We start from the raw sequence: 25,175 nt of genomic DNA on the forward strand, positions 1-25,175 counted from the left end.
CCGGTGCCTAGAAAGCGGATACCTGTGGATCTGTGTAGCTTAAAGGAGTTAAAACCATCGAGTACTGTATTGCTAGAAAGGTTGGAGCTAGAGGGAACAGTAGAAGAAATTCCAGTTGCCGTTTGACAAAGCACCTTTGGGACAGCGGAACTTCTTCTTCCGGAAGACTCCTTGGAGGAAGGTGGCCTGCGGAGCGGCGTTTCTGCTCTTCCGAGGATCGAAGCTGTGGTTGGAAGGTGAGTTGAGGGCAGATGGGAGGAGAGTCCGGGAGCAAGTCGGGCTGTTTGTTTTTCCTCCACGGCCTGGAAGCAGAGAAGCAACTGCAGCGTGTCAGCTGCTGCTGCTGCAGGTTCCCCTCCTGCCCAAATTTAAGCCCACTGGTGCTGCACAGTGTGAAACCGGTGGCTGTGATTTTCTGCTGGTGGGAAGATTTAAAATGTGTTTCAAGTGAAGGTTGATTCTTTGGGAATGGCTATTGAGATTCCCCTGAATCTTGACCCTATCTTCTGGGGTGTTGGGTATTCCTGCCAGCTTCATGTCATCTCAAATTAGATGGGTTTGGTGAACATGAATCACCAGGATCTGATTCTCAGAACACGAGGATTCAGAAGGAAGTGGCAGATATTATCTCTAAACCATTGTACCATATTTTTCAAAAATCCTGGAACACAGGATTGGAAAAGAGTCGATGTAGTTTCCATCTTCAAAAAAGGGCAGAAAAGAGACCCAGGAATCTATGGAGCAATTAAGCTAACACTGATCCCTGTATTATAATAGTAAAATAATATAAACATCTGGAACAGGATTGGAAAAGAGACAATGTAGTTCCCATCTTCAAAAAAGGGACCTAGGAATCTACAGACCAATTAACCAAACAGTGATCCCTAACCTAACACCGAATATCCCGAGGGGAATTCCAGTATTTGAAAGGTTGCCATAAAGAGGAGGGAGTGAACTTGTTTTCTAAAGCCCCAGAAACCAAGGTAAGAAACAATGGATGGAAACTAATCAAGCAGGGAAGCAACCTGGAACTAAGGCAGGGGTGTCAAATTCAATTTCATTGAGGGCAGCATCAAGGTTATTGCTGATACCATGCTTCTGGGATTTCTTGTTCTTAGTGATATTATGTTGGTCTGGCCTTGTATGGGCGTGTATGATCATATTTTCCAGTGTTTCCCTTGCTCCTTGCATTCTTTTCTCCCTTAGGATTTCTGCCATGAAATTTTGCTTAGGCTCTACTCTCCTAAAGTTTAAGACACTTGTTGGATTATATTCTGTTGCTTGTGTTTGCATGATATTGAATTCCAGTAAGATGTGATCACTCGCCCAAGGTTCTGACAACTTCAACTCCTTTTATCGCTTCTCTCTTTTTGTTTCCCAAAAATATGACATGTCCTGATATTGAGCCCAACGGCAGTTTTCAGGACATGCGCTGAAGTAAGCCCCCCCCCAACTACTTTCTAATATATAGGTTTTTTTTCCTTTTTCACATCCTCTAACCATTTTATCAACAATTAAAGTTACATTTTTCTTTCAATCTTACAGACAAAGAGGATCGCAATAAGAGCAGTTGGGACAACTGAAAATAACAATGTGGAAAAGGGAAGAAAATCAAGCCAGAAATTAAAATATTTTCCATTTCCTTCAGAAAACCATGCAATTCTGCTCCTCCTCCAGCAGCTGTTAGACAAAAGAGACAAAATCAAGAAAGAATAAGCAGATTATGCACAAATCAAGGATGCATTACATGAAAAATCAAGGGAGATTGTTTTTCATTTAACAAAAGACTAATTATCTAATTAGTGAAGATTTATGCCTTTATGCCTTTAGCTGCTGTGCTTCCTGGAGTCTTATCTATGCTCTATAGATGGACACTGTCAACTTGAATATGCTTTAGACTTGAATTATTTCTTGCAAATCATTGTAAAATAATACCCCTTTGCTTCGATCAATGTTTTCAGCATGTGTGGGTTTGCTTTATAATAATAATTGATCCATCAGACAGAAGATAAACAAGGCATTGTCCATATTTTTGACCTCAAGATTATCAGCTGTGGAAAAGCTCCATAGATTTGCCTATTGTGGGGAAAGTACACATTGCAAATAACAGCTGATTGTGTACTAGATGAGCCAGAAAGGAGACAAGCCTTACAAATTAGCCGAATGGGGCAAAAAACTTTACGTGCAACAGCTCTCTTTTGGTTCATGGAAGCACTTCCAAACAAGAGGGGAGCCACAAAAGTGCTCCCAATGTGATAAATGCTTTAGTTACCATGGCAACATGGTGTTACATCAGATAAGACACAGAAAGGAGAAATCGTAGGACTGTACAGATTGTGTGAAAGTTTTGTTAGAAATTCCCAGGTCCTGAGACACTAAAGGACGAACACACAGGGATTAAACAATTTGAGTATCATTTCTGTGGGGAATGTTTCAGTGAGAATTCCATACTGGTGAAGAACCAGAGGACTCACAGAAAAATGAAAACCTTTGAATATCCTGACTGTGGGGGGAAAAAATTCAATCACAATTTCAGTCTGGTGATGCATCAGTAGATTGACCCCAGGGAGAAACTGTATGTGTGTCTAGATTTTTGGGACAGCTTCATTGGAAAGTTCCATCTCAGACACCAAAGAAATCCACACAGAAGGGAAACCCTTTGAATGTTTCAATTATGGGAAAATCACAATTCCAGCCTAATGATAAAGGAGAAGACTCATATAGGAGAGAAATGTATTGAATGTCCTGAGTGTCAGCAAACTTTCAGTTGAAATTCCACCCTCATGACACACCAGAGCACTCACACAGGAAAGAAACCCTTTGAATATCCTGACTGGCAGAAGTTTCACTCAGCATTCCCACATGGTGACACACCAGGGGATTCACACAGGAGAGAAACCCTTTAAATGTCCTTACTGTGGGAAAAGCTTTAGTAATAATTCCAGACTGGTGACACACCAAAGGAGTCACACAGGAGAGAAACCCTTTGAATGTCCTGTCTGTGGGAAAGGTTTTAGTCAGAGTTCCAACCTGGTGAGACACCAGAGGACTCATACAGGAGAGAAACCCTTTGAATGTCATTGTTGGAAACATTTTAGTCATAATTCCAGCCTGGTGACCCACCAGAGGATTCACACAGGAGAGAAACCCTTTGAATGTCCTGATTGTGGAAAAAGTTTCAGTTACAATTCCAGCCTGGTGAAACACCGGGGGACTCACACAGGAGAGAAACCCTTTGAATGTCCTATTTGTGGGGAAAGTTTCAGTCAGAATTCCCACCTGTTGACACACCAGAGCATTCACACAGGAGAGAAACCCTTTGAATGTCCTGATTGTGGCAAAACTTACAGTCTGAATTCCCACCTGTTGACACACCAGAGGATTCACACAGGAGAGAAACCCTTTGAATGTCCTGATTGTGGCAAAACTTACAGTCTGAATTCCCACCTGCTGACCCACCAGAGGATTCACACAGGAGAGAAACCTTTTGAATGTCCTATCTGTGGGAAAAGCTTTAGTGATAATTCCAGCCTGGTGCAACACCAGAGGACTCAAACAGGAGAGAAACCCTTCAAATGTACTGACTGTGGGAAAAGCTTTAGTGAAAATTCCAGCCTGGTGACACATCGGAGGACTCACACAGGAGAGAAACCCTTTGAATGTCCTGATTGTGGCAAAAGTTTCAGTCAGAATTCCCACCTGCTGACACACCAGAGGATTCACACAGGAGAGAAACCCTTTGAATGCCCTGACTGTGGGAAAAGTTTCAGTCGGAATTCCCACATGCTGAGACACCAGGAGGCTCACAAGAGAGAAACCCTTTGAATGTCCTGACTGTGGGAAAAGTTTCAGTCAGAATTCCCACATGCTGAGACACCAGAAGGCTCACACAAGAGAGAAACCCTTTGGATGTCCTATTTGTGGGAAAAGTTTCAGTCAGAATTCCCACCTGTTGACACACCAGAGGATTCACACAGGAGAGAAACCCTTTGAATGTCCTGATTGTGGGAAAAGTTACAGTCTGAATTCCCACCTGTTGACACACCAGAGGATTCACACAGGAGAGAAACCTTTTGAATGTCCTATCTGTGGGAAAAGCTTTAGTGATAATTCCCGCCTGGTGCAACACCAGAGGACTCACACAGGAGAGAAACCCTTTGAATGTCCTGACTGTGGGAAAAGTTTCAGTCAGAATTCCCACATGCTGAGACACCAGAAGGCTCACACAAGAGATAAACCCTGGTGTTAAGCAGTGGATCCGCTTGGGTGCAGAAGTTGTTGGCGCTTAATCCCTGTAGGTTTTTAAGAAAGGACTGGACAGACACTTCTTTGAAATGGTATAAGACCCCCTGCTTGAGCAGCAGGTTGGACTAGAAGACCTTCAAGATCCCTTTCATTTCTATTCCATTCTGATGATACTGTGTCTGTGCTCTTGAATGAATGAATCTGGAGTAAAATAACCCCAAAATTTTATTAATTCTCTTATCAATCAGGAACTCAAGATGGCATGCAAAGCCCTTCCTGGGCAGCATGCTGTAATTTACAAGGCAAATGTCTCCCAGGCAGCCTATTTTCCTACCATAGCATGATATACTTTTTGCCTCTCAATATTCCATAGTTGATGGAAGGCGTCTATGATGGCTTTCCATTCAGCATCCTTGAGCCTTACACTATACGAGTCATCTCCTTTGCAGCTTTTAGGCTACGCATAATTATAGAATTGTCCAAAGTTGCCTAGAAAGTTTCACATTTTAAGGTGGGACTGGATCTGAGTATTTCCCAGTTCCTAACCTGGTGCTTTCACCACTACATCAACCTGGATAGTTGGAAAACTTTCAGTTATAATTCCAACTTGGGGATAGACCAGGGAAACTATAAAGGAGAATAACCTGTTCAATATCCTGACTGTGGGATAAGTTTCAGTCATAACTCCCACCTGGCGACACACCAGAGGAATCACACAGGAGACTAAAGGAGAAGGATAAAGGAGAAGACTCATATAGGAGAGAAATGTATTGAATGTCCTGAGTGTCAGAAAACTCAGTTGGAATTCCACCCTCATGACACACCAGAGCACTCACACAGGAGAGAAACCCTTTGAATGTCCCATCTATAGGAAAAACCTTTCTAATAATTCCAGCCTGGTGAAACACCGGAGGACTCACACAGGAGACTAAAGGAGAAGGATAAAGGAGAAGACTCATATAGGAGAGAAATGTATTGAATGTCCTGAGTGTCAGAAAACTCAGTTGGAATTCCACCCTCATGACACACCAGAGCACTCACACAGGAGAGAAACCCTTTGAATGTCCCATCTATAGGAAAAACCTTTCTAATAATTCCAGCCTGGTGAAACACCGGAGGACTCACACAGGAGAGAAACCCTTTGAATCTCCTGACTGTGGGAAAAGCTTTAGTAATAATTCCAGCCTGCTAACACACCAGAGGACTCACACAGGAGAGAAGCCCTTTAAATGTCATGACTGTGGGAAACGTTTTAGTAAGAATTCTAGCCTGGTGACACACCAGAGGATTCACACAGGAGAGAAACCCTTTGAATGTCCTGATTGTGGCAAAAGTTTCAGTCAGAATTCCCACCTGTTGACACACCAGAGGATTCACACAGGAGAGAAACCCTTTGAATGTCCTTATTGTGGCAAAAGTTACAGTCTGAATTCCCACCTGTTGACACACCAGAGGATTCACACAGGAGAGAAACCCTTTGAATGTCCTGCCTGTGGCAAATGTTTCACACAGAATTCCCACCTGCTGACCCACCAGAGGATTCACACAGGAGAGAAACCCTTTAAATGTCATGATTGTGGAAAAAGCTTTAGTGATAATTCCAGCCTGGTGACACATCGGAGGACTCACACAGGAGAGAAACCCTTTGAATGTCCTGACTGTGGGAAAAGTTTCAGTCAGAATTCCCACCTGCTGACGCACCAGAGGATTCACACAGGAGAGAAACCTTTTGAATGTCTTATCTGTGAGAAAAGCTTTAGTGATAATTCCAGCCTAGTGAAACATCAGAGGACTCACACAGGAGAGAAACCCTTTGAATGTATTGACTGTGGGAAAAGCTTTAGTGAAAATTCCAGCCTGGTGACACACCGGAGGACTCACAGAGGAGAGAAACCCTTTGAATGTCCTGACTGTGGGAAAAGTTTCAGTCAGAATTCCCACCTGGTGACACACCAGAGGATTCACACAGGAGAGAAACCCTTTGAATGTCCTGTTTGTGGCAAAAGTTTCAGTCAGAATTCCCACCTGCTGACACACCAGAGGATTCACACAGGAGAGAAACCCTTTGAATGTCCTGATTGTGGCAAAAGTTACAGTCTGAATTCCCACTTGTTGACACACCAGAGGATTCACACAGGAGAGAAACCCTTTGAGTGTCCTGCCTGTGGCAAATGTTTCACACAGAATTCCCACCTGCGGACCCACCAGAGGATTCACACAGGAGAGAAACCCTTTAAATGTCCTATCTGTGGGAAAAGCTTTAGTGATAATTCCCGCCTGGTGACACACCGGAGGACTCACACAGGAGAGAAACCCTTTGAATGTCCTGACTGTGGGAAAAGTTTCAGTCAGAATTCCCACCTGCTGACCCACCAGAGGATTCACACAGGAGAGAAACCTTTTGAATGTCCTATCTGTGGGAAAAGCTTTAGTGATAATTCCAGCCTCGTGCAACACCAGAGGACTCACACAGGAGAGAAACCCTTCGAATGTACTGACTGTGGGAAAAGCTTTAGTGAAAATTCCAGCCTGGTGACACATCGGAGGACTCACACAGGAGAGAAACCCTTTGAATGTCCTGACTGTGGGAAAAGTTTCAGTCAGAATTCCCACATGCTGAGACACCAGAAGGCTCACACAAGAGATAAACCCTGGTGTTAAGCAGTGAATCCGCTTCGGTGCAGAAGTTGTTGGTGCTTAATCTCTGTAACTTTTTAAGAAAGGACTGGACAGACACTTCTTTGAAATGGTATAAGACCCCCTGCTTGAGCAGCAGGTTGGACTAGAAGACCTTCAAGATCCCTTTCATTTCTATTCCATTCTGATGATACTGTGTCTGTGCTCTTGAATGAATGAATTTGGAATAAAATAACCCCAAAATTTTATTAATTCTCTTATCAATCAGGAACTCAAGATGGCATGCAAAGCCTTTCCTGGGTAGCATGCTGTAATTTACAAGGCAAATGTCTCCCAGGCAGCCTATTTTCCTACCATAGCATGATATACTTTTTGCCTCTCAATATTCCATAGCTCATGGAAGGCGTCTATGATGGCTTTCCATCCAGCATCCTTGAGCCTTACCCCATACGAGTCATCTCCTTTGCAGCTTTTAGGCTACGCATAATTATAGAATTGTCCAAAGTTGCCTAGAAAGTTTCACATTTTAAGGTGAGACTGGATCTGAGTATTTCCCAGTTCCTAACCTGATGCTTTCACCACTACATCAACCTGGATATTCTTCCCCACAAAATCTACCCATTGAGCTGGTAGGGCTCCTCTTAAGAGGCCAGTAAGGGGCGTATATAAGTACACTGATGTGCCTATCGTCCCCTGTCCAATTGTCTTTCCTTATCTTATATATCATATACAGTGATCCCTCGAGTTTCGCGTCCTCGAGCACCGCGAAAGGGCTATTTCGCGAGTTTTCAACCCGGAAGTAAACTCCACCATCTGCGCATGCGTGCCCTTTTTTCTATGGCCACGCATGCGTAGATGGTGGAGTTTCCCCAGCTGGGAAGCAATAAGAGCAACGGGGTGGGCGGGGGAAGGCTGGGCGGCGCGCGCGCGGGGGCCGCTTCCCAGCTGGGAAGCAATAAGAGCAACGGGGTGGGCGGGGGAAGGCAGGGCGGCGCGCGCGGGGGGGCCGCTTCCCAGCTGGGAAGCAATAAGAGCAACGGGGTGGGCGGGGGAAGGCCGTGCGGCACGCGCGTGGGGGCTGCTTCCCAGCTGGGAAGCAGCGAGAGCAACGGGGTGGGCGGGGGAAGGCCGGGCGGTGCGCGCGCGGGGGACGCTTCCCAGCTGGGAAGCAGCGAGAGCAATGGGGTGGGCGGGGGAAGGCCGGGCGGCGCGCGCGCGGGGGCCGCTTCCCAGCTGGGAAGCAGCGAGAGCAACGGGGTGGGTGGGGGAAGGCCGGGCGGCGCGCGCGCGGGGGCCGTTTCCCAGCTGGGAAGCAATAAGAGCAACGGGGTGGGCGGGGGAAGGCCGGGCGGCGCACGCGCGGACAAGCAGCAGCAGCGAGGAGGCGGGGAAACCCCAATCTTCGGCTCCTCGCTGCTGCGGTGGAAGTAAAAACACCATCTGCGCATGCGCAGATGGTGTTTTTACTTCCGCACCGCTACTTCGCGAAAAATCGATCATCGCTTGGGGTCCTGGAACGGAACCCTCGCGATGATCGAGGGACCACTGTATATTCTCTCCTTATCTCTTGTATCATATATATTCTCTCCCTCCCATCTACTTCTCTTCTTTTTTACTTTCTATCTTTATATATATTACTTAATGTCTATTCTCTTCCATATGTATTGTATATTGGACAAAGAATAAATAAATAAAATTACTGGACTCAGTAGTGTCAACCCCTAACACCAACATTTCTCCCTTAGACTATCCACAATTGACCTCTCCATGTTCCTAAGAGGTCAGTAAGGGGCGTACATAAGTGCACTAGTGTGCCTTTCGTCCCCTGTCCAATTGCCTCTCCTTATCTCATATATCATGTATCTTTTCTTCCTTTTATATATCTTCTCTATTTTTATATCTTTTCTTCTATCCTTTTCTTTATATATAATACGACATGTCTATTCTCTTCAATATGTATGGAGCATTGGACAAACAAAAATAAATAACTACCAGGGAGCTCTTCTGACGAAAGGTTTTGCTGCACTGGGAGCACTGGGAGGCTTTCCACCAGGGTGGATCCTCTTGGGGATAATCAGTTGTGATCAAAGACCATACTTGGAGTACTGCAACCATTATTAAACAGATGTTGAGACTCTAGAAAGAGCCCATAGAAGAGCAGCAAGGATGATTAGGGAGCTGGAGGTTGAAACAAACAACCTATTCTCCAAAGCACCTGAAGGCAGGACAAGAAACTGGATGGAAACTAAACAGGGAGAAAAGCAGCCTAGAACTAAGGAGAAATTTCCTGAAACCCAGAACAATTAACCATTTAAACAGCTTGGCCTTCAGAAGTTGTGAGCAGTGTTCCCTCTATTTCCCCCCCGCTATCTATCTATCTATCTATCTATCTATCTATCTATCTATCTATCTATCTATCTATCTATCTATCTATCTATCTACGTTGGGGTCTGGATGGGTGTCAACAGACTCAAAATCAACCCTGATAAGACGGAGGACAACCCCATCTGTCCGTCCATTACCCTGGGGGGAGAATCATTGACCCCCCTCAGAGAGGGCCGCAACTTTGGCGTCCTCCTAAATCCACAGCTCACATTAGAGAAACATCTTTCAGCTGTGGTGAGGGGGGCGTTTGCCCAGGTTCGCCTGGTGCACCAGTTGCGGCCCTATTTGGACCGGGAGTCACCTCAAGGCTCGACTACTGTAACGCTCTCTACATGGGGCTACCTTTGAAAATGTTCGGAAACTTCAGATCATGCAGAATGCAGCTGGGAGAGCTATCATGGGCTTCCCTAAATACGCCCATGTCACACCAACACTCCGCAATCTGCATTGGTTGCTGATCAATTTCCGGTCACAATTCAAAGTGTTGGTTATGACCTATAAAGCCCTTCATGGCACCGGACCAGAATATATCCGGGACCGCCTTCTACCGCACGAATCCCAGCGAAAGGATGGGAAGAAGATGATTCAGGTTGGTGTAGTGATGAAAGCTACAGGTTAGAGACTGTGAAGTACTCAGTCTCAGTCGGCCTAAGGTGTGAAGCCATCTGTGCAGCTTTGGCCAGTCCTATCAGGCCTAGGCTTAGGCAAGAGGGAAACCACTTTATTTGACTGGCTTGAAGGCACCAAACCCAAACATCTAGTGTAAGGCTCAAGGACGCTGGATGGAAAGCCACAAATTATAATTCAGTATTAGCTTATGCATAAAACGTCCATGAGCTATGGATTGTCGAGAGAGAAAAGATATATCAGCATAGGTAGGCAGGCTGCAGTCATCAACTGGTGGTTTGCGAGAAAATGTTGTGGTTCTCAGAAAAATTATTTGCCTTTTTATATTAACCTAAATACTATTTATCTTTTGGAAAAATTGATATTAGTTGTCTATGGGATTTAAAATTAAGAATTTGGTGCCCCTGAGGTCCAAAAGTTTGGTGGCCCCTGGTCTGGGGGACATTTCCCTTGTAAATTACAGAATGCAACCCAGGAAGTGATTTGTATGCCATCTTGAATTCCTGAATGAAAAGGTAATCAATAAAAGTTTCTACTTTATTCCAGATTCCTACATACAACAGATTCCAGAATCATTATCCTCACCATCCATACCATTTTACATCTGCATTAAAAATGGCATTGCAGGGTCTTTCTAAAAAGATTAGCCTGGCTATTTTATTTTTGCCTCTTTTTTTCCCCAAAAAATTTTTTGGGGAAGGGAAACATTTCTTCTACCATATATAGTAGAATATATATATATAGAACCAGCTCCCCCCGGAGATTAGGATCGCCCCCACCCTCCTTGCCTTTTGTAAACTCCTTAAAACCCACCTCTGCCGTCAGGCATGGGGCAATTGAGACATCTCTCCCTGGCCTATATAGTTTATGTATGGTATGTTTGTGTGTATGGGTTTTTAGATATTTTTAAATATTAGATTTGTTATTGTACACTGTTTTTATTAATGCTGTGAGCCGCCCCGAGTCTACGGAGAGGGCCGGCATACAAATCTATTAAATAAATAAATAAATAAATTTAAATAAATAAGCAAGCAAGCAATTAGGCCCTCTTTCTTAGTCTCCATTTTCTAGGTCCGTGATGGTGAATCTATGGGATGCGTGCAGTGAAGGGCTACCAAAATTTTTACTACCACACTGTGGGCGTGGCTTATGCAGATTGCCCTGCATTTTCTTTCAACATCTTTCAGTGCAAATTGGGTGCTCTGCGGTGGAGCTCCATTTTCACTACCCCACTGCATCTCCCCTCCCCCGCCCAGTGTTCTGTCGGGCTCTCTGGTAGACTCCTCCCAAAAATTCACAGGTACAAATTTCAGACACACACACACGTTTGAAAATTCAAAACAATGTTCTTTATAATGAAAATTCACTTAAACTAAGCCCTCTTTTGGTATAGCAAAGAGCACTCGTCTCCAAAAAACTGGTAATTTGTACAAGTCCCTTATCAGTTCTGTGATACTTAGCTTGCAGCTGTGAGGCAATTCACAGTCCTTTCACAAAGTGAAACACACTTTGCTCTGGTTTAGTTTCAAAGTGGGGAAAAATCAGCACACAAAAGGTCAAAGTCAGTAAAGCAGTCACGAAACACAACGATCAGATAATCCTCCACAATGGCCAAACCCACAGGCTGCTCTTTATAGCAGCCTCACTAATTACCACAGCCCCACCCAACCACAGGTGGCCTCATTTTCTTTGATAATAATCTCTCAGTTGTTGTTGCCTATGCATCGCTCTCTGCATGCGTGGCTGTATCATTAACTCTTGTTCTGAATCCAAGGAGGAGAGAGATAATTGATCTCCTTCTGAGCTGTCTGCCCCACTCTCCTCCTCCCTGTCACTCATGTCTTCTTGGTAAGAGGAGCCTTCATCAGCAGATTCCACTGGGGGGCAAAACAGGCCTGCAGCATGTGGATGTCTCCCCCACATCCACAGTCCTTGGGGCAGGAGCTGGGCCAGAGCTAACCACAACACCCAGGCAGTAGCCCACCCCTGGATGCGTGCCAGAGGTGGTACAGCACACCAGCCAGCTGCTTTCTTCCGGGTTCTGGCACTTTGGCGCATGCACGCCCCAGTTTTGGAGATTGGAGTTGAAATCTCTGTTCTAGGCCCTGCTGCATAAATTTCTCTGTGTGGCCTAATGGATACTTCAGTGCAAGCAAATTTAGAGAATTTACACATGGCTCTTAGAAGATATAAAATATCTTCTTTCATGAAGCTTTTGGATGCAGCACTGGCCAGCTGGGGGGAGGCTAGCTCCATTAGAGTGTGTAGCCTGAGGGTGTTGCCATGTCCTAAAATCCTGGGAGCCACAGGAAATCAGTCATAAAGTTTTGGGAGGTAGAGAGGTTTTGAGAGTCACACCTAAGAAAGCTCATTGTGTAATTCTATAAAACATTCACAAACTTAGGGTTCCGCACATAACTACTCTTCGTAATGTAAGCAGCATCACATTGGTCAGAGCGATCAACTAGTGGAACGGCCTGCCAGTGGAGGTTGTGAACGCCCCAACTCTGGACATTTTCAAGAGGAGAGTGGACTGCCATCTGGCTGGGGAGGTGTAGGATTTCCTGCTTAAACAATCAAGAAGAATCAGAATTCTATGATGTATGGCAAAAGGTATATATTTGGTGGGAAATAAAGAAAAAGGGATAACCTTGTTATACTACTTTAAATATATCTGAAACTAGTAGTCTTATTGTATTAGATGGTGATTAGTTATAATATAAATGTAAATTCCTTTTTTCTTGTTCTCTTATCTTTATTCTAGTTTGATCTAAGTCATAATTTAAGAATTTCTATATATGTTTTAATAAATTTTTGATGTGTTTTTTCCTTTACTTACTATGTTATAATTAATACTTTTACACACTTTATAGATGTTGTTAAACAACGATAAGATTTTTCTTTTTTTCTTCTTTTTTAATATAAAGATGACTTTTATCTTGAGCGGAGCGACTGTAGCTCCACTATGTGTTATATGTTATGTGTGTCATGTTTGTCTATGCAAATTAATAAAAAATATTTTTTTTAAAAAAGGATTTCCTGCTTGAGCAGTGGGTTGGACTTGATGACCTGCAGGTCCCTTTCAACTCTAAGTAAGTAAGTAAATAAATAAATACATACATACATAATACAGAAAGAAAAAAAGGAAGGAAGGAAGAAGAAAGAAAGAGAAAGAAAGAAAGAAAGAAAGAAAAAGAAAGAATATATATATAGGCTAACTTGCAAAGCTCGATTGCTAGAAGACGTGTGTTATATGTTATGAGTGTCATGTTTGTCTATGCAAATTAATAAAAAATATTTTTTTTAAAAAGGATTTCCTGCTTGAGCAGTGGGTTGGACTTCATGACTTGTAGGGGTCCCTTTCAACTCTAAGTAAGTAAGTAAATAAATAAATCCATCCATCCATCCATCCATCCATCCATACATACTACAGAAAGAAAAAAAGGACGGAAGGAAGGAAGGTTATATATATATAGGCTAACTTGCAAAGCTCGATTGCTAGAAGACGTGATACCATTTAATCAGTGGAAACGTTGCAAACACCTTAGGTAGAAACTGGCGAAGCACGTTTTTCTGTCCCCTATCTGGATGTGGTGGTTCAGACGGGAAACCGGTGCCTGGAAAGCGGATACCTGTGGATCTGTGGAGCTTAAAGGAGTTAAAACCATCGAGTACTGTATTGCTAGAAAGGTTGGAGCTAGAGGGAACAGTAGAAGAAATTCCAGTTGCCGTTTGACAAAGCACCTTTGGGACAGCGGAACTTCCTCTTCCGGAAGACTCCTTGGAAGAAGGTGCGGTGCAGAGCGGCTTTTCTGCTCTTCCGAGGATCGAAGCTGCGGTTGGAAGGTGAGTGGAGGGCAGATGGGAGTAGAGTCCGGGAGCAAGTCGGGCCGTTTGTTTTTCCTCCACGGCCTGGAAGCAGAGAAGCAACTGAAGCGTGTTAGCTGCTGCTGCTGCTGGTGGAGGTTCCTCCCCTGCCCAAATTTAAGCCCACTGGTGCTGCACACTGTGAAACCGGTGGCTGCGATTTTCTGCTGGTGGGAAGATTTAAAAAGTGTTTCAAGTGAAGGTTGATTCTATGGCTATTGAGACTCCCCTGTATCTTGACCCTATCTTCTGGGGTGTTGGGTATTCCTGCCAGCTTCATGTCATCTCAAATTAGATGGGTTTGGTGAATATGAATCACCAGGATCTGATTCTCAGAACACGAGGATTCAGAAGGAAGTGGCAGATATTATCTCTGAACCACTGTAGCATATTTTTCAAAAATCCTGGAACACAGGATTGGAAAAGAGCCCATGTAGTTCCCATCTTCAAAAAAGGGGAGAAAAGAGACCCAGGAATCTATGGACCAATTAAGCTAACAGGATCCCTGTATTATAATAGTAAAATAATATAAACATCTAGAACAGGATTGGAAAAGAGTCGATGTAGTTCCCATCTTCAAAAAAGGGAAGAAAAGAGACCCAGGAATCTACGGACCAATTAAGCTAACACTGATCCCTGTATTATAATAGTAAAATAATATAAACATCTAGAACAGGGGTCAGCAACCTTAAAAACTCAAAGAGCCATTTGGATCTATTTCCCTGAGAAAACAAAACAGCCAGAGCCACAAAACCTGTGTGGGTGTGTCCAACGTAATGTTACTCCCATGGAGTCACATGACACACACACACCCAGCTACACCTACCCATTCTCTCTCTCTCTCTTCAGCAAAGGCACATGTGGAGGGCGGGTGCTGCTTGCTTACGGAGGGTCTTTCCATGTGGCTACTCTCCTTCCCTAAGGATCCAGCCAGCCATTGCCATGCCATGTCCCGTCCCAAGAATGGTTGCAGGATTTGGTTTACTTAGTCTAGAGAAAAGAAGGACTAGAGGTGACATGAAGAAAAGAAGGACTAGGGGTATTCTAGTATTTGAAAGGTTGCCATAAGGAGGAGGGGGAGAACTTGTTTTCTAAAGCCCCAAAAAGCAAGGTAAGGAGCAATGGATGGAAAGTAATCAAGGAGAGAAGCAACCTGGAATTAAGGTAGGAATGTCAAATTCAATTTCATTGAGGGCAGCATCAGGGTTGTGTTTGACATCCCTGAGCTGGGGAGACGTGGCTATGGTGGGTGTGGCCAGTTGAATGACACTCATTGAAGCTGTGGTTTTGGCCATGACAGCCTCATGCAGTGCTCTGCCACCAAAACTAGAGCTTGTGAGGGGGGGGGTGTTGAGGGCTGTCTGGGCTCCATTTTCAGCGGCAACAGGCTGCTGAAGCCTTCTTCCAATGAAAATAAAGCCTGGTTGGACTACATGTAGCTTCCCTGAACTCTGTTTTCTTTGGCAGAGCGTTGCAAGAGGCCATCACGGCTGAAAATGGAATCTAGGATGCAGCTCTCCCTGAGCTCTGTTTTTGCCAGCAAACACAATTATTTATTTATTTATTCAATTTTTATGCCGCCCTTCTCCTTAGACTCAGGGCGGCTTACAACATGTTAGCAATAGCACTTTTTAACAGAGCCAGCATATTGCCCCCACAATCCGGGTCCACTGCAGGTCCAAGAACCCTGCAGACCAAATCTGGACCCCGGGCCTTTAATTTCACACTCCTAAATTAAAGCAAAGAGTTGGTTGGTAAATCCACAGTAACTGAATTTAAACATGCCTGGGATATATTCACTGTAAGATAAAATACAGGAAATAGTATAAGGGCAGACTAGATGGACCAGGAGGTCTTTTTCTGCCATCAATCTTCTATGTTTTTACAATTAAGGACAATTAAGCAGTGAAATAATTTGCCTTCAGAAGTTATGGGTGCTTCATCAGTGGAGGTTTTTAAGAAAAACCTGAACTTGTCTAAAGGATTAGAGTGTACACAGTCACAGACACACCCCATGGCACTGGCTCGGGTCCTCTGGGCTCTGCCTCTGGTGGCATTTTAAACACGCTCCTGCCTGCAAAGAGGTGGCAAGGCAGGGATCGAGGCTCCAGAGCTGCTGCTGTGGGAGGGGGGAAAAGCCCCAGGTCCCCCATCACCTACCCTAGAGTGAGACATACATCTTACTTGAGGCTGGTAGCTCCATGACATCCCTCAGCCAATCTGTGCAGAGAGAGAAACACCTTGCAAAATACAGAAAAACTTTTTGCTGCAAGAAGTTGTTAATTGCTCATCGTCGCGAGAAGTTTTTCTGGACTTTGCAAGGTGTTTCTCTCTCTGCCCAGACCAGCTGAGAGATGTGATGGAACTGCCAGAACCCAGTAAGAATCTAGTAAGATACATGTCTTGTGGCCCGGCCCCTCCATCCCTGCTGCACAGCGAGACATCTGTGGCGTCTGGCAGCTCCATACTTCCAACTCTTGCCAATAAGTATGGCATTTCCTGTCCCATCCATGTACAGTGGTACCTTGTCATATGAACCGCTCGTCATACGAACTTTTCAAGATACGAACCTGGGGTTCGGATTTTTTTTGCCTCTTCTTACAAACTTTTTTCGCCTTATGAACTCGCTGCTGGGATGCCCCACCTCCGGACTTCTGTTGCCAGCGGAGCACCCGTTTTTGCGATCCTGGGATTCCCCTGAGGCTCCCCTGCATGGGAAACCCCACCTCCTGACTTGCGCATTTTTGCGATGCTGTAGAGCAGTGATTTTCAACCTTTTTTGAGCTGCGGCACTTTTTACATAAACATAATAATGGGGCACATTGAGCGGGGGGGGACGGACTAAAAAAAGATTGGACAAAAAATTTCTCTCTCTCTCTCTCTCTCTCTCTCTTTTCCTCCCTTTCGATCTATTTCTCTCCCTCTTTCTCTTCCTTTCCCCCTCTTTCTTTCTCTCTTCCTTCCTCTCTTTTTTGCTCTCTTTCTATCTCTCCCTCCTTCCCTGCCTTTCTTTCTCCCTCTCTCTCTTGCTTTCTTTCTCTTTCTCTCTTTCTCTCTCTCTCTCCCTTGCTTTCTCTCTCTCTCTCTCTTGCTTTCTTTCTCTCTTTCTTTCTTTCTTTCTTTCTCTCTCTTGCTTTCTTTCTCTTTCTTTTTCTCTCTTTCTTTTTCTCTCTTTCTCTCTCTCTTGCTTTCTTTCTCTCTCTCTTGCTTTCTTTCTCTCTCTCTTGCTTTCTTTCTCTTTCTTTTTCTCTCTCTCTCTCTCTTGCTTTTTCTCTTTCCCTTGCTTTCTTTCTCTCTCTCTTGCTTTCTTTCTCTCTTTCTCTCACTTGCTGAACTTCGTGGCATACCTAACCATGTCTCACGGCACACTGGTTGAAAAACACTGCTGTAGAGAAATCCCAGGTGGGGAATCCCAGGATCGCATAAACGGGCGCTCTGCTGGCAATGGAAGTCTGGAGGTGGGGTTTCCCAGCGAGGGAAGCCTCAGCGAAATCGCACCATCGCAAAAACACGGAAGTCCTCGAAACCTCAGCTCCGGACTTCCGTTGCCAGCGGAGCGCCCATTTTTGGCTTGAAAAAGGGGTAAATTATGGGCTTGCACGCATTAATCAGTTTTCCATTGATTCCTATGGGAAACATTGTTTCGTCTTACGAACTTTTCACCTTACGAACCTCCTCCTGGAACCAATTAAGTTCGTAAGACAAGGAATCACTGTATTAACCAGGTTCAATTGTGCTTAATCCAGCACCATTAAAAAATAGCTATTGAGGACCTTTTGGCATCTTGGGTCACTTAACACGCCTTCCCTGAGCTCTCAAGGTTATTATGACACAGTAGAAGGAGAGGTGCACCCGATTCACAAAATATTTAGTAATCCTAGCAGTTGTTCCGTGACCGCATGTCAGCAGTGATTGTGGTTTTGAAAATGCGGAAAAAAGAGTTGCACCAATTTGGGATCTGCCAATAGTTACACATTTATGATGGTGGCAGCACTCATGATCCCCACTTGTGACCTCCTCAGCTAGCTTCTGACAAGCAAATCGGTGGATAGACTGGCAGGAAATTGCAAGTCACAGTCATATGAAATTGCCTTTAACAACCCACAGTGATTTGCTTAACAACTTCAGAGGAATAGATGTAAGTTGACACTGTCATTGACATCATAGTTAATGATTGAACTGCTTAGTGATGCAGATGTCAGTTCCAATTACGGAGTGTAGACAGTATTTTCTGCTCTTATTTGCAGCTGAGGACTTCCATGAAGTATAGTGGTGCTTCAAATGTTGCACAGGCTTTTGGCATCATTTCATCAGTTAAAGCCCCCACACCTCCAAATTTAACTCAGAAGGTTCAGCTGTAACCATTTTGGACCATTTTGCCAGACGTGAAAGACAAAGATTTTCTCCATGTATACATGTGATGGGTGTATCAGTATTTCTCTCTATGATTATATCTGCAATTATATAACCTATCCCCAGCATTTCAAGATATATTTGATGATAACACTTCCCATTGCAAAGAATTTGTGATTGACCCAAATAAACAACTGAATTTGATTAAATAGGTATTTGAACGTGGATCTCAGCAGTACTTCATGTGTCATTTGAATTATCAATAATGTAAGTGATTATTCTACCCTGTTTTCCCCAAAATAAGAACGAGATCGCGAAACTCGAGGGATCACTGTATTTGATGATAACATTTCGCATTGCAAAGAATTTGTCATTGACTCAAATAAACAACTGAATTTGATTAACTAGGTATTTGAACGTGGATTTCAGTAGTACTTCATGTGTCATTCAGTAATACTTCATGTGTCATTTGAATCATCAATAATGTAAGTGATTATTCTACCCTGTTTCCCCCCAAATAAGACATCCCCTGATAATAAACCCAATTGGGATTTTGAGTGCCTGACAATAAGGTCAAGTACTTATTTTAGGGTTCAAAAAAAATATAAGACAAGGTCTTATTTTTGGGGAAACGCCATGGTACAAGAGCATGTTTTTTCATTCTAATATATACTTCCCCCCCCTCTTTTACATCCCCTAACCATTTTATCAACAATTAAAGTTACACTTTTCTTTCAATTTTACAGACAAAGTGGATTGCAATAAGAGCAGTTGGGAAATAACTGAAAATAACAAGCAATGTGGAAAAAGGAAGAAAATCAAGCCAGAAATCAAAATATTTTCCATTTCCTTCAGAAAACCATGCAATTCTGCTCCTCCTCCAGCAGCTGTTAGACAAAAGAGAGACAATCAAGAAAGAATAAGCAGATTATGCACAAATCAAGGATGCATTACATGAAAAATCAAGGGAGATTGTTTTTCATTTAACAAAAGACTAATCAACTAATTAGTGAAGATTTATGCATTTATGCCTTTAGCTGCCCTGCTTCCTGGAGTCTTATCTATGCGCTATAGATGGACACTGTCAACTTGAATATGCTTTAGACTTGAATTATTTCTTGCAAGACATTGTAAAATAATATTCCTTTGCTTCGATCAATGTTTTAAGCATGTGTGGGTTTGCTTTCTAATAATAATTGATCCATCAGACAGAAGATAAACAAGGCATTGCCCATATTTTTGACCTCAAGATTATCAGCTGTGGAAAAGCTCCATAGATTTGCCTATTGTGGGGAAAGTACACATTGCAAATAACAGCTGATTGTGTACTAGAGGAGCCAGAAAGGAGACAAGCCTTACAAATTAGCTGAATGGGGCAAAAAACTTTACGCGCAACAGCTCTCTTTTGGTTCATGGAAGCACTTCCAAACAAGAGGGGAGCCACAAAAGTGCTTCCAATGTGCTAAACGCTTTAGTTACCATGGCAACATGGTGTTACATCAGCTAAGCCACAGGAGGGAGAAATCGTAGGACTGTACAGATTGTGTGAAAGTTTCGTTAGAAATTCCCAGGTCCTGAGACATTAAAGGATGAACACACAGGGATTAAACCATTTGAATATCATTTCTGGGGGGAATGTTTCAGTTAGAATTCCATCGTGGTGAAGAACCAGAGGACTCACAGAAAAGTGAAAACCTTTGAATGTCCTGACTGTGGAAAAATTTCAGTCCGGTGATGCATCAGTAGATTGACCCCAGGGAGAAACTGTATGTGTGTCTAGATTGTGGGGACACCTTCATTGGAAAGTTCCATCTCAGACACCAAAGAAATCAACACAGAAGGGAAACCCTTTGAATGTTTCAATTATGGGAAAATCACAATTCCAGCCTGATGATAAAGGACTAGACTCATATAGGAGAGAAATGTATTGAATGTCCTGATACTGTACTTGGAAAACTTTCAGTTATAATTCCAACTTGGGGATAGACCAGAGGAACTATAAAGGAGAATAACCTGTTCAATATCCTAATTGTGGAATAAGTTTCAGTCATAACTCCCACCTGGTGAAAGACCAGAGAAGTGACACAGGAGAGAAACCATATAAGTGTTCAGAGTGTGGCAAAAGTTTCAGTTAGAATTCCCACCTGGCGACACACCAGAGGAATCACACAAGAGACTAAAGGAGAAGGATAAAGGAGAAGACTGATATAGGAAAGAAATGTATTGAATGCCTGAGTGTCAGAAAACTTTCAGTTGAAATTCCACCCTCATGACACACCAGGGCACTCACACAGGAGAGAAACCCTTTGAATGTCCTATTTGTGGGAAAAGCTTTAGTGATAATTCCAGCCTGGTGAAACACCGGAGGACTCACACAGGAGAGAAACCCTTTGAATGTCCTGACTGTGGGAAAAGTTTCAGTCAGAATTCCCACCTGCTGACCCACCGGAGGTTTCACACAGGAGAGAAACCTTTTGAATGTCCTATTTGTGAGAAAAGCTTTAGTGATAATTCCAGCCTGGTGAAACACCGGAGGACTCACACAGGAGAGAAACCTTTTGAATGTCCTATCTGTGAGAAAAGCTTTAGTGATAATTCCAGCCTGGTGAAACATCGGAGGAGTCACACAGGAGAGAAACCCTTTGAATGTCCTGACTGTGGGAAAAGTTTCAGTCAGAATTCCCACCTGCTGACCCACCGGAGGTTTCACACAGGAGAGAAACCTTTTGAATGTCCTATTTGTGAGAAAAGCTTTAGTGATAATTCCAGCCTGGTGAAACACCGGAGGACTCACACAGGAGAGAAACCTTTTGAATGTCCTATCTGTGAGAAAAGCTTTAGTGATAATTCCAGCCTGGTGAAACATCGGAGGAGTCACACAGGAGAGAAACCCTTTGAATGTCCTGACTGTGGGAAAAGTTTCAGTCAGAATTCCAGCCTGGTGAGATACCAGAGGATTCACACAGGAGAGAAACCTTTTGAATGTCCTATCTGTGAGAAAAGCTTTAGTGATAATTCCAGCCTGGTGAAACACCGGAGGACTCACACAGGAGAGAAACCTTTTGAATGTCCTATCTGTGAGAAAAGCTTTAGTGATAATTCCAGCCTGGTGAAACACCTGAGGACTCACACAGGAGAGAAACCCTTTGAATGTCCTGACTGTGGGAAAAGTTTCAGTCAGAATTCCCTCCTGCTGACCCACCAGAGTATTCACACAGGAGAGAAACCTTTTGAATGTCCTATCTGTGAAAAAAGCTTTAGTGATAATTCCAGCCTGGTGAAACACCGGAGGACTCACACAGGAGAGAAACCCTTTGAATGTACTGACTGTGGGAAAAGCTTTAGTGAAAATTCCAGCCTGGTGACACACCGGAGGACTCACACAGGAGAGAAACCCTTTGAATGTCATGACTGTGGGAAAAGTTTCAGCCAGAGTTCCCACATGCTGAGACATAAGAAGGCTCACACAGGAGAGAAACCCTTTGAATGTCCTGACTGTGGGAAATGTTTCAGTCAGAATTCCCACATGCTGAGGCACCGGACGATTCACACAGGAGAGAAACCCTTTGAATGTCCTGATTGTGGAAAAAGTTACAGTCTGAATTCCCACATGCTGACACACCAGAGGACTCACACAGGAGAGAAACCCTTTGAATGTCCTATCTGTGGGAAAAGCTTTAGTGATAATTCCAGCCTGGTGAGACACCGGAGGACTCACACAGGAGAGAAACCCTTTGAATGTCCTGACTGTGGGAAATCTTTCCGTCAGAATTCCAGCCTGGTGACACACCAGAGGACTCACACAGGAGAGAAACCCTTTGAATGTCCTATTTGTGGGAAAAGCTTTAGGGATAATTCCAGCCTGGTGAGACACCGGAGGATTCACACAGGAGAGAAACCTTTTGAATGTCCTATCTGTGGGAAAAGCTTTAGTTATAATTCCAGCCTGTTGACACATCAGAGGACGCACACAGGAGAGAAACCCTTTGAATGTCCTATCTGTGGGAAAAGCTTTAGGGATAATTCCAACCTGTTGACACACCGGAGGACCCATATAAGGGAGAAACCCTTTGAATGTCCTGACTGTGGGAAATGTTTTAGTGACAATTTCAAACTGTTGGTACACCAGAGGACTCACATAGGAGAGAAACCCTTCGAATGTCCTGACTGTGGCAAATGTTTCAGTCAGAATTCCCACATGCTGACACACCAGAGGATTCACACAGGAGAGAAACCCTTTGAATGTCCTAGCTGTGAGAAAAGCTTTAGTGATAATTCCAGCCTGGTGAGACACCGGAGGACTCACACAGGAGAGAAACCCTTTGAATGTCCTGACTGTGGGAAATCTTTCCGTCAGAATTCCAGCCTGGTGGCACACCAGAGGGCTCACACAGGAGAGAAACCCTTTGAATGTCCTATTTGTGGGAAAAGCTTTAGGGATAATTCCAGCCTGGTGAGACACCGGAGGATTCACACAGGAGAGAAACCTTTTGAATGTCCTATCTGTGGGAAAAGCTTTAGTTATAATTCCAGCCTGTTGACACATCAGAGGACGCACACAGGAGAGAAACCCTTTGAATGTCCTATCTGTGGGAAATGTTACAGTCAGAGTTCCCACCTGGTGACACACCAGAGGACTCACAGGAGGGAAACCCTTTGAATGTCCTGACTCTGGGAAATGTTACAGTCAGAATTCTCACATAGTGACACACCAGATAATTCACACAGGAGGGAAACCATTTGAATGTCCTGACTGGGAAATGTTAGAATTCCCACTGGTAACACACTAGAGGATTCACACAGTAGAGAAACCCTTTGATTGTCCTCACTCTGCCAAAAATTTCAGTCATATTCATACCTGCTGACAAACCAGAAGATTCACACAGGAAAGAAAACCTTTGTCCTATCTGTGGGAAAAGCTTTTGTAATAATTCCAATCTAGTGAAACACCTGAGGACTCATACAGGAGGGAAACCCTTTGAATATCCTAACTGTGGGAAATGTTACAGTCAGAATTCCTACCTGGTGATGCACCAGTGGGCTCACAGAGGCGAAAAATCATTTGAATGTCCTCTGTCAAAAAAGCTTTAGTGATAATTCCACCCTGGTAAAACACCAGAGGATTCACACAGGAGAGAAATCCTTTGAATGTTGTATCTGTACGAAAGGTTCCAATCAGAAGTGTCAGTGTATTCATGACTGGCAGACACACGGTAACAAGATCAACCAATAAATAGGCATAGCAACAGCCAATGGAACTTAAACGTTTTGGAGCTGTCTTCCCAACACTTTATTCATTCCTCTCAGGGCTTCTTTTTAAAAAATTTCAAGTAATCCATAGATGTAAAAAAAGGAACAATAATTGGAGCCAATGATTAGCTCTGGAAATGAATCACCCCGATTTTGCTTAGTTTATAAGAGACCAAAGAATTGCAGGTTTAATCATTTCACTAACACAGAGGATTAATTAAAATATATATATATACTCTAAAGTGTGCAATAGGGTTGATATTCCTGGAGGGGTCTGTAATATGGTAAATGATTTAGCTTTACTAGATAAATGGTGAAAACAATGGAAACTGCAGTTTAAGGTTTCCAAATGTAAAATAATACACTTGGGGAAAAGGAATCCTCAATCTGAGTATTGCATTGGCAGTTCTGTGTTAGCCAACAAAGGGAGATTGTGATCCCGCTATATAGAGCGCTGGTGAGACCACATTTGGAGTACTGTGTTCACCTACAAAAAGATATTGACAAAATTGAACGGGTCCAAAGACGAGCTACAAGAATGGTGGAAGGTCTTAAGCATAAAACGTATCAGGAAAGACTTAATGAATTCAATCTGTATAGTCTGGAGGACAGAAGGAAAAGGGGGGACATGATTGAAACATTTAAATATGTTAAAGGGTTAAATAAGGTTCAGGGAGGAAGTGTTTTTAATAGGAAAGTGAACACAAGAACAAGGGGACACAATCTGAAGTTAGTTGGGGGAAAGATCAAAAGCAACATGAGAAAATATTATTTCACTGAAAGAGTAGTAGATCCTTGGAACAAATTTCCAGCAGGCGTGGTTGGTAACTGAATTTAAACATGCCTGGGATAAACATATATCCATTGTAAGATAAAATACAGGAAATAGTATAAGGGCAGATTTGATGGACCATGAGGTCTTTTTCTGCCGTCAGTCTTCTATGGTGACCCCTGGTCTGGGGGACATTTCCCTTGTAAATTACAGAATACAACCCAGGAATTGATTTATATGCCATCTTGAATTCCTGAATGAAAGGGTAATCAATAAAACTTTGGAGTTTATTCCAGATTCATCCATACAACAGATTCCAGAATCACTATCCTCACCATCCTGTTGTGATTCAGTCTGAGGCTCCTCAGGGAACGGCTGGAACTCTGCCGGCTCCATGCTCAGAGGGGGAGGACGAGGAACAGGAGGAGGAGGAGGACCAGGCAGACGGGGAAGAGGAATGTCAGGACGAGGAGGAGGGATAACAGCCTGAGACCCCCGGGGGGGAGCTCTCCCCAGCGAGTAGCCTGGAGTCATTAGATGAGAACGCACAAGCCATCATAGATATGAGGCAGAAAAGGGCAGCACAAAGAAGGGGACAATTAGCCAGGTATTTCCATCCCTAATAGGCAACAGCTGGGTTTGGGTGTGGTTCTCCTCAGAAAGGTTGAAAAGGCAGGCCCGCCCTTCTTGTATTGTGGAGAGTTATCTTTTGGGAGTCCTGTGACCTTGCTTCGATCCTTGGCGTCTCTGATTCTGGCTTGTGGCCTCGAAGGCTGAAAACTTGGGGGAGGCATGGGTGTTATTATCTACAGTGGTGTGTGTGCCAGCAAGAAGCCTGTTGTATTGTCTGGCCGTCGTGACTCTTCTGTGAAGCTTCATAGCATTCCAGTTTGTAAGAACAGTTTTTGTTATCTGTGTTTGTTTTCAAAGATATAAAATGACTTTGCTTTTTACCAGCATGTCTGACTACTCTTTTTAGTTGGTGTTGACGTCTGGGGGAACCCAGACAGAACAGTATAACTCTCCACCAACCACCAGA

General features: G+C 43.7%; 2 protein-coding genes across 4 annotated transcripts; both read left to right on the top strand.

The window, feature by feature from the left end:
• Positions 1-42: 42 nt before the first annotated feature.
• Positions 43-3,825, top strand: LOC139160079 (zinc finger and SCAN domain-containing protein 2-like). The gene is made up of 2 exons (XM_070737612.1): positions 43-236; positions 1,546-3,825. The coding sequence occupies exon 2, from the start codon at positions 2,863-2,865 to the stop codon at positions 3,823-3,825; it is 963 nt and encodes a 320-aa protein (XP_070593713.1). The 5' UTR covers positions 43-236; positions 1,546-2,862.
• Positions 3,826-3,865: 40 nt separating this feature from the next.
• On the top strand, positions 3,866-25,095 carry LOC139160083 (zinc finger protein 850-like). 3 transcript variants are annotated; one of them, XM_070737618.1, is made up of 3 exons: positions 3,866-4,193; positions 4,420-4,426; positions 5,430-7,591. In XM_070737618.1, exons 1-3 carry the CDS (start codon positions 3,866-3,868, stop codon positions 6,904-6,906), a joined length of 1,812 nt encoding a protein of 603 aa, XP_070593719.1. In that variant the 3' UTR covers positions 6,907-7,591. The 3 variants fall into 3 exon arrangements, with proteins under 3 accessions (XP_070593719.1, XP_070593720.1, XP_070593718.1); XM_070737619.1 differs by lacking the exon at positions 4,420-4,426 and having other exon boundaries at positions 3,866-4,242; positions 5,364-7,591; XM_070737617.1 differs by lacking the exons at positions 3,866-4,193; positions 4,420-4,426 and adding an exon at positions 20,396-25,095 and having other exon boundaries at positions 4,485-6,876.
• Positions 25,096-25,175: the final 80 nt, after the last annotated feature.

This window comes from Erythrolamprus reginae, chromosome 2 (assembly GCF_031021105.1).
Source record: "Erythrolamprus reginae isolate rEryReg1 chromosome 2, rEryReg1.hap1, whole genome shotgun sequence".
NCBI classification, from domain to species: domain Eukaryota; kingdom Metazoa; phylum Chordata; class Lepidosauria; order Squamata; family Dipsadidae; genus Erythrolamprus; species Erythrolamprus reginae.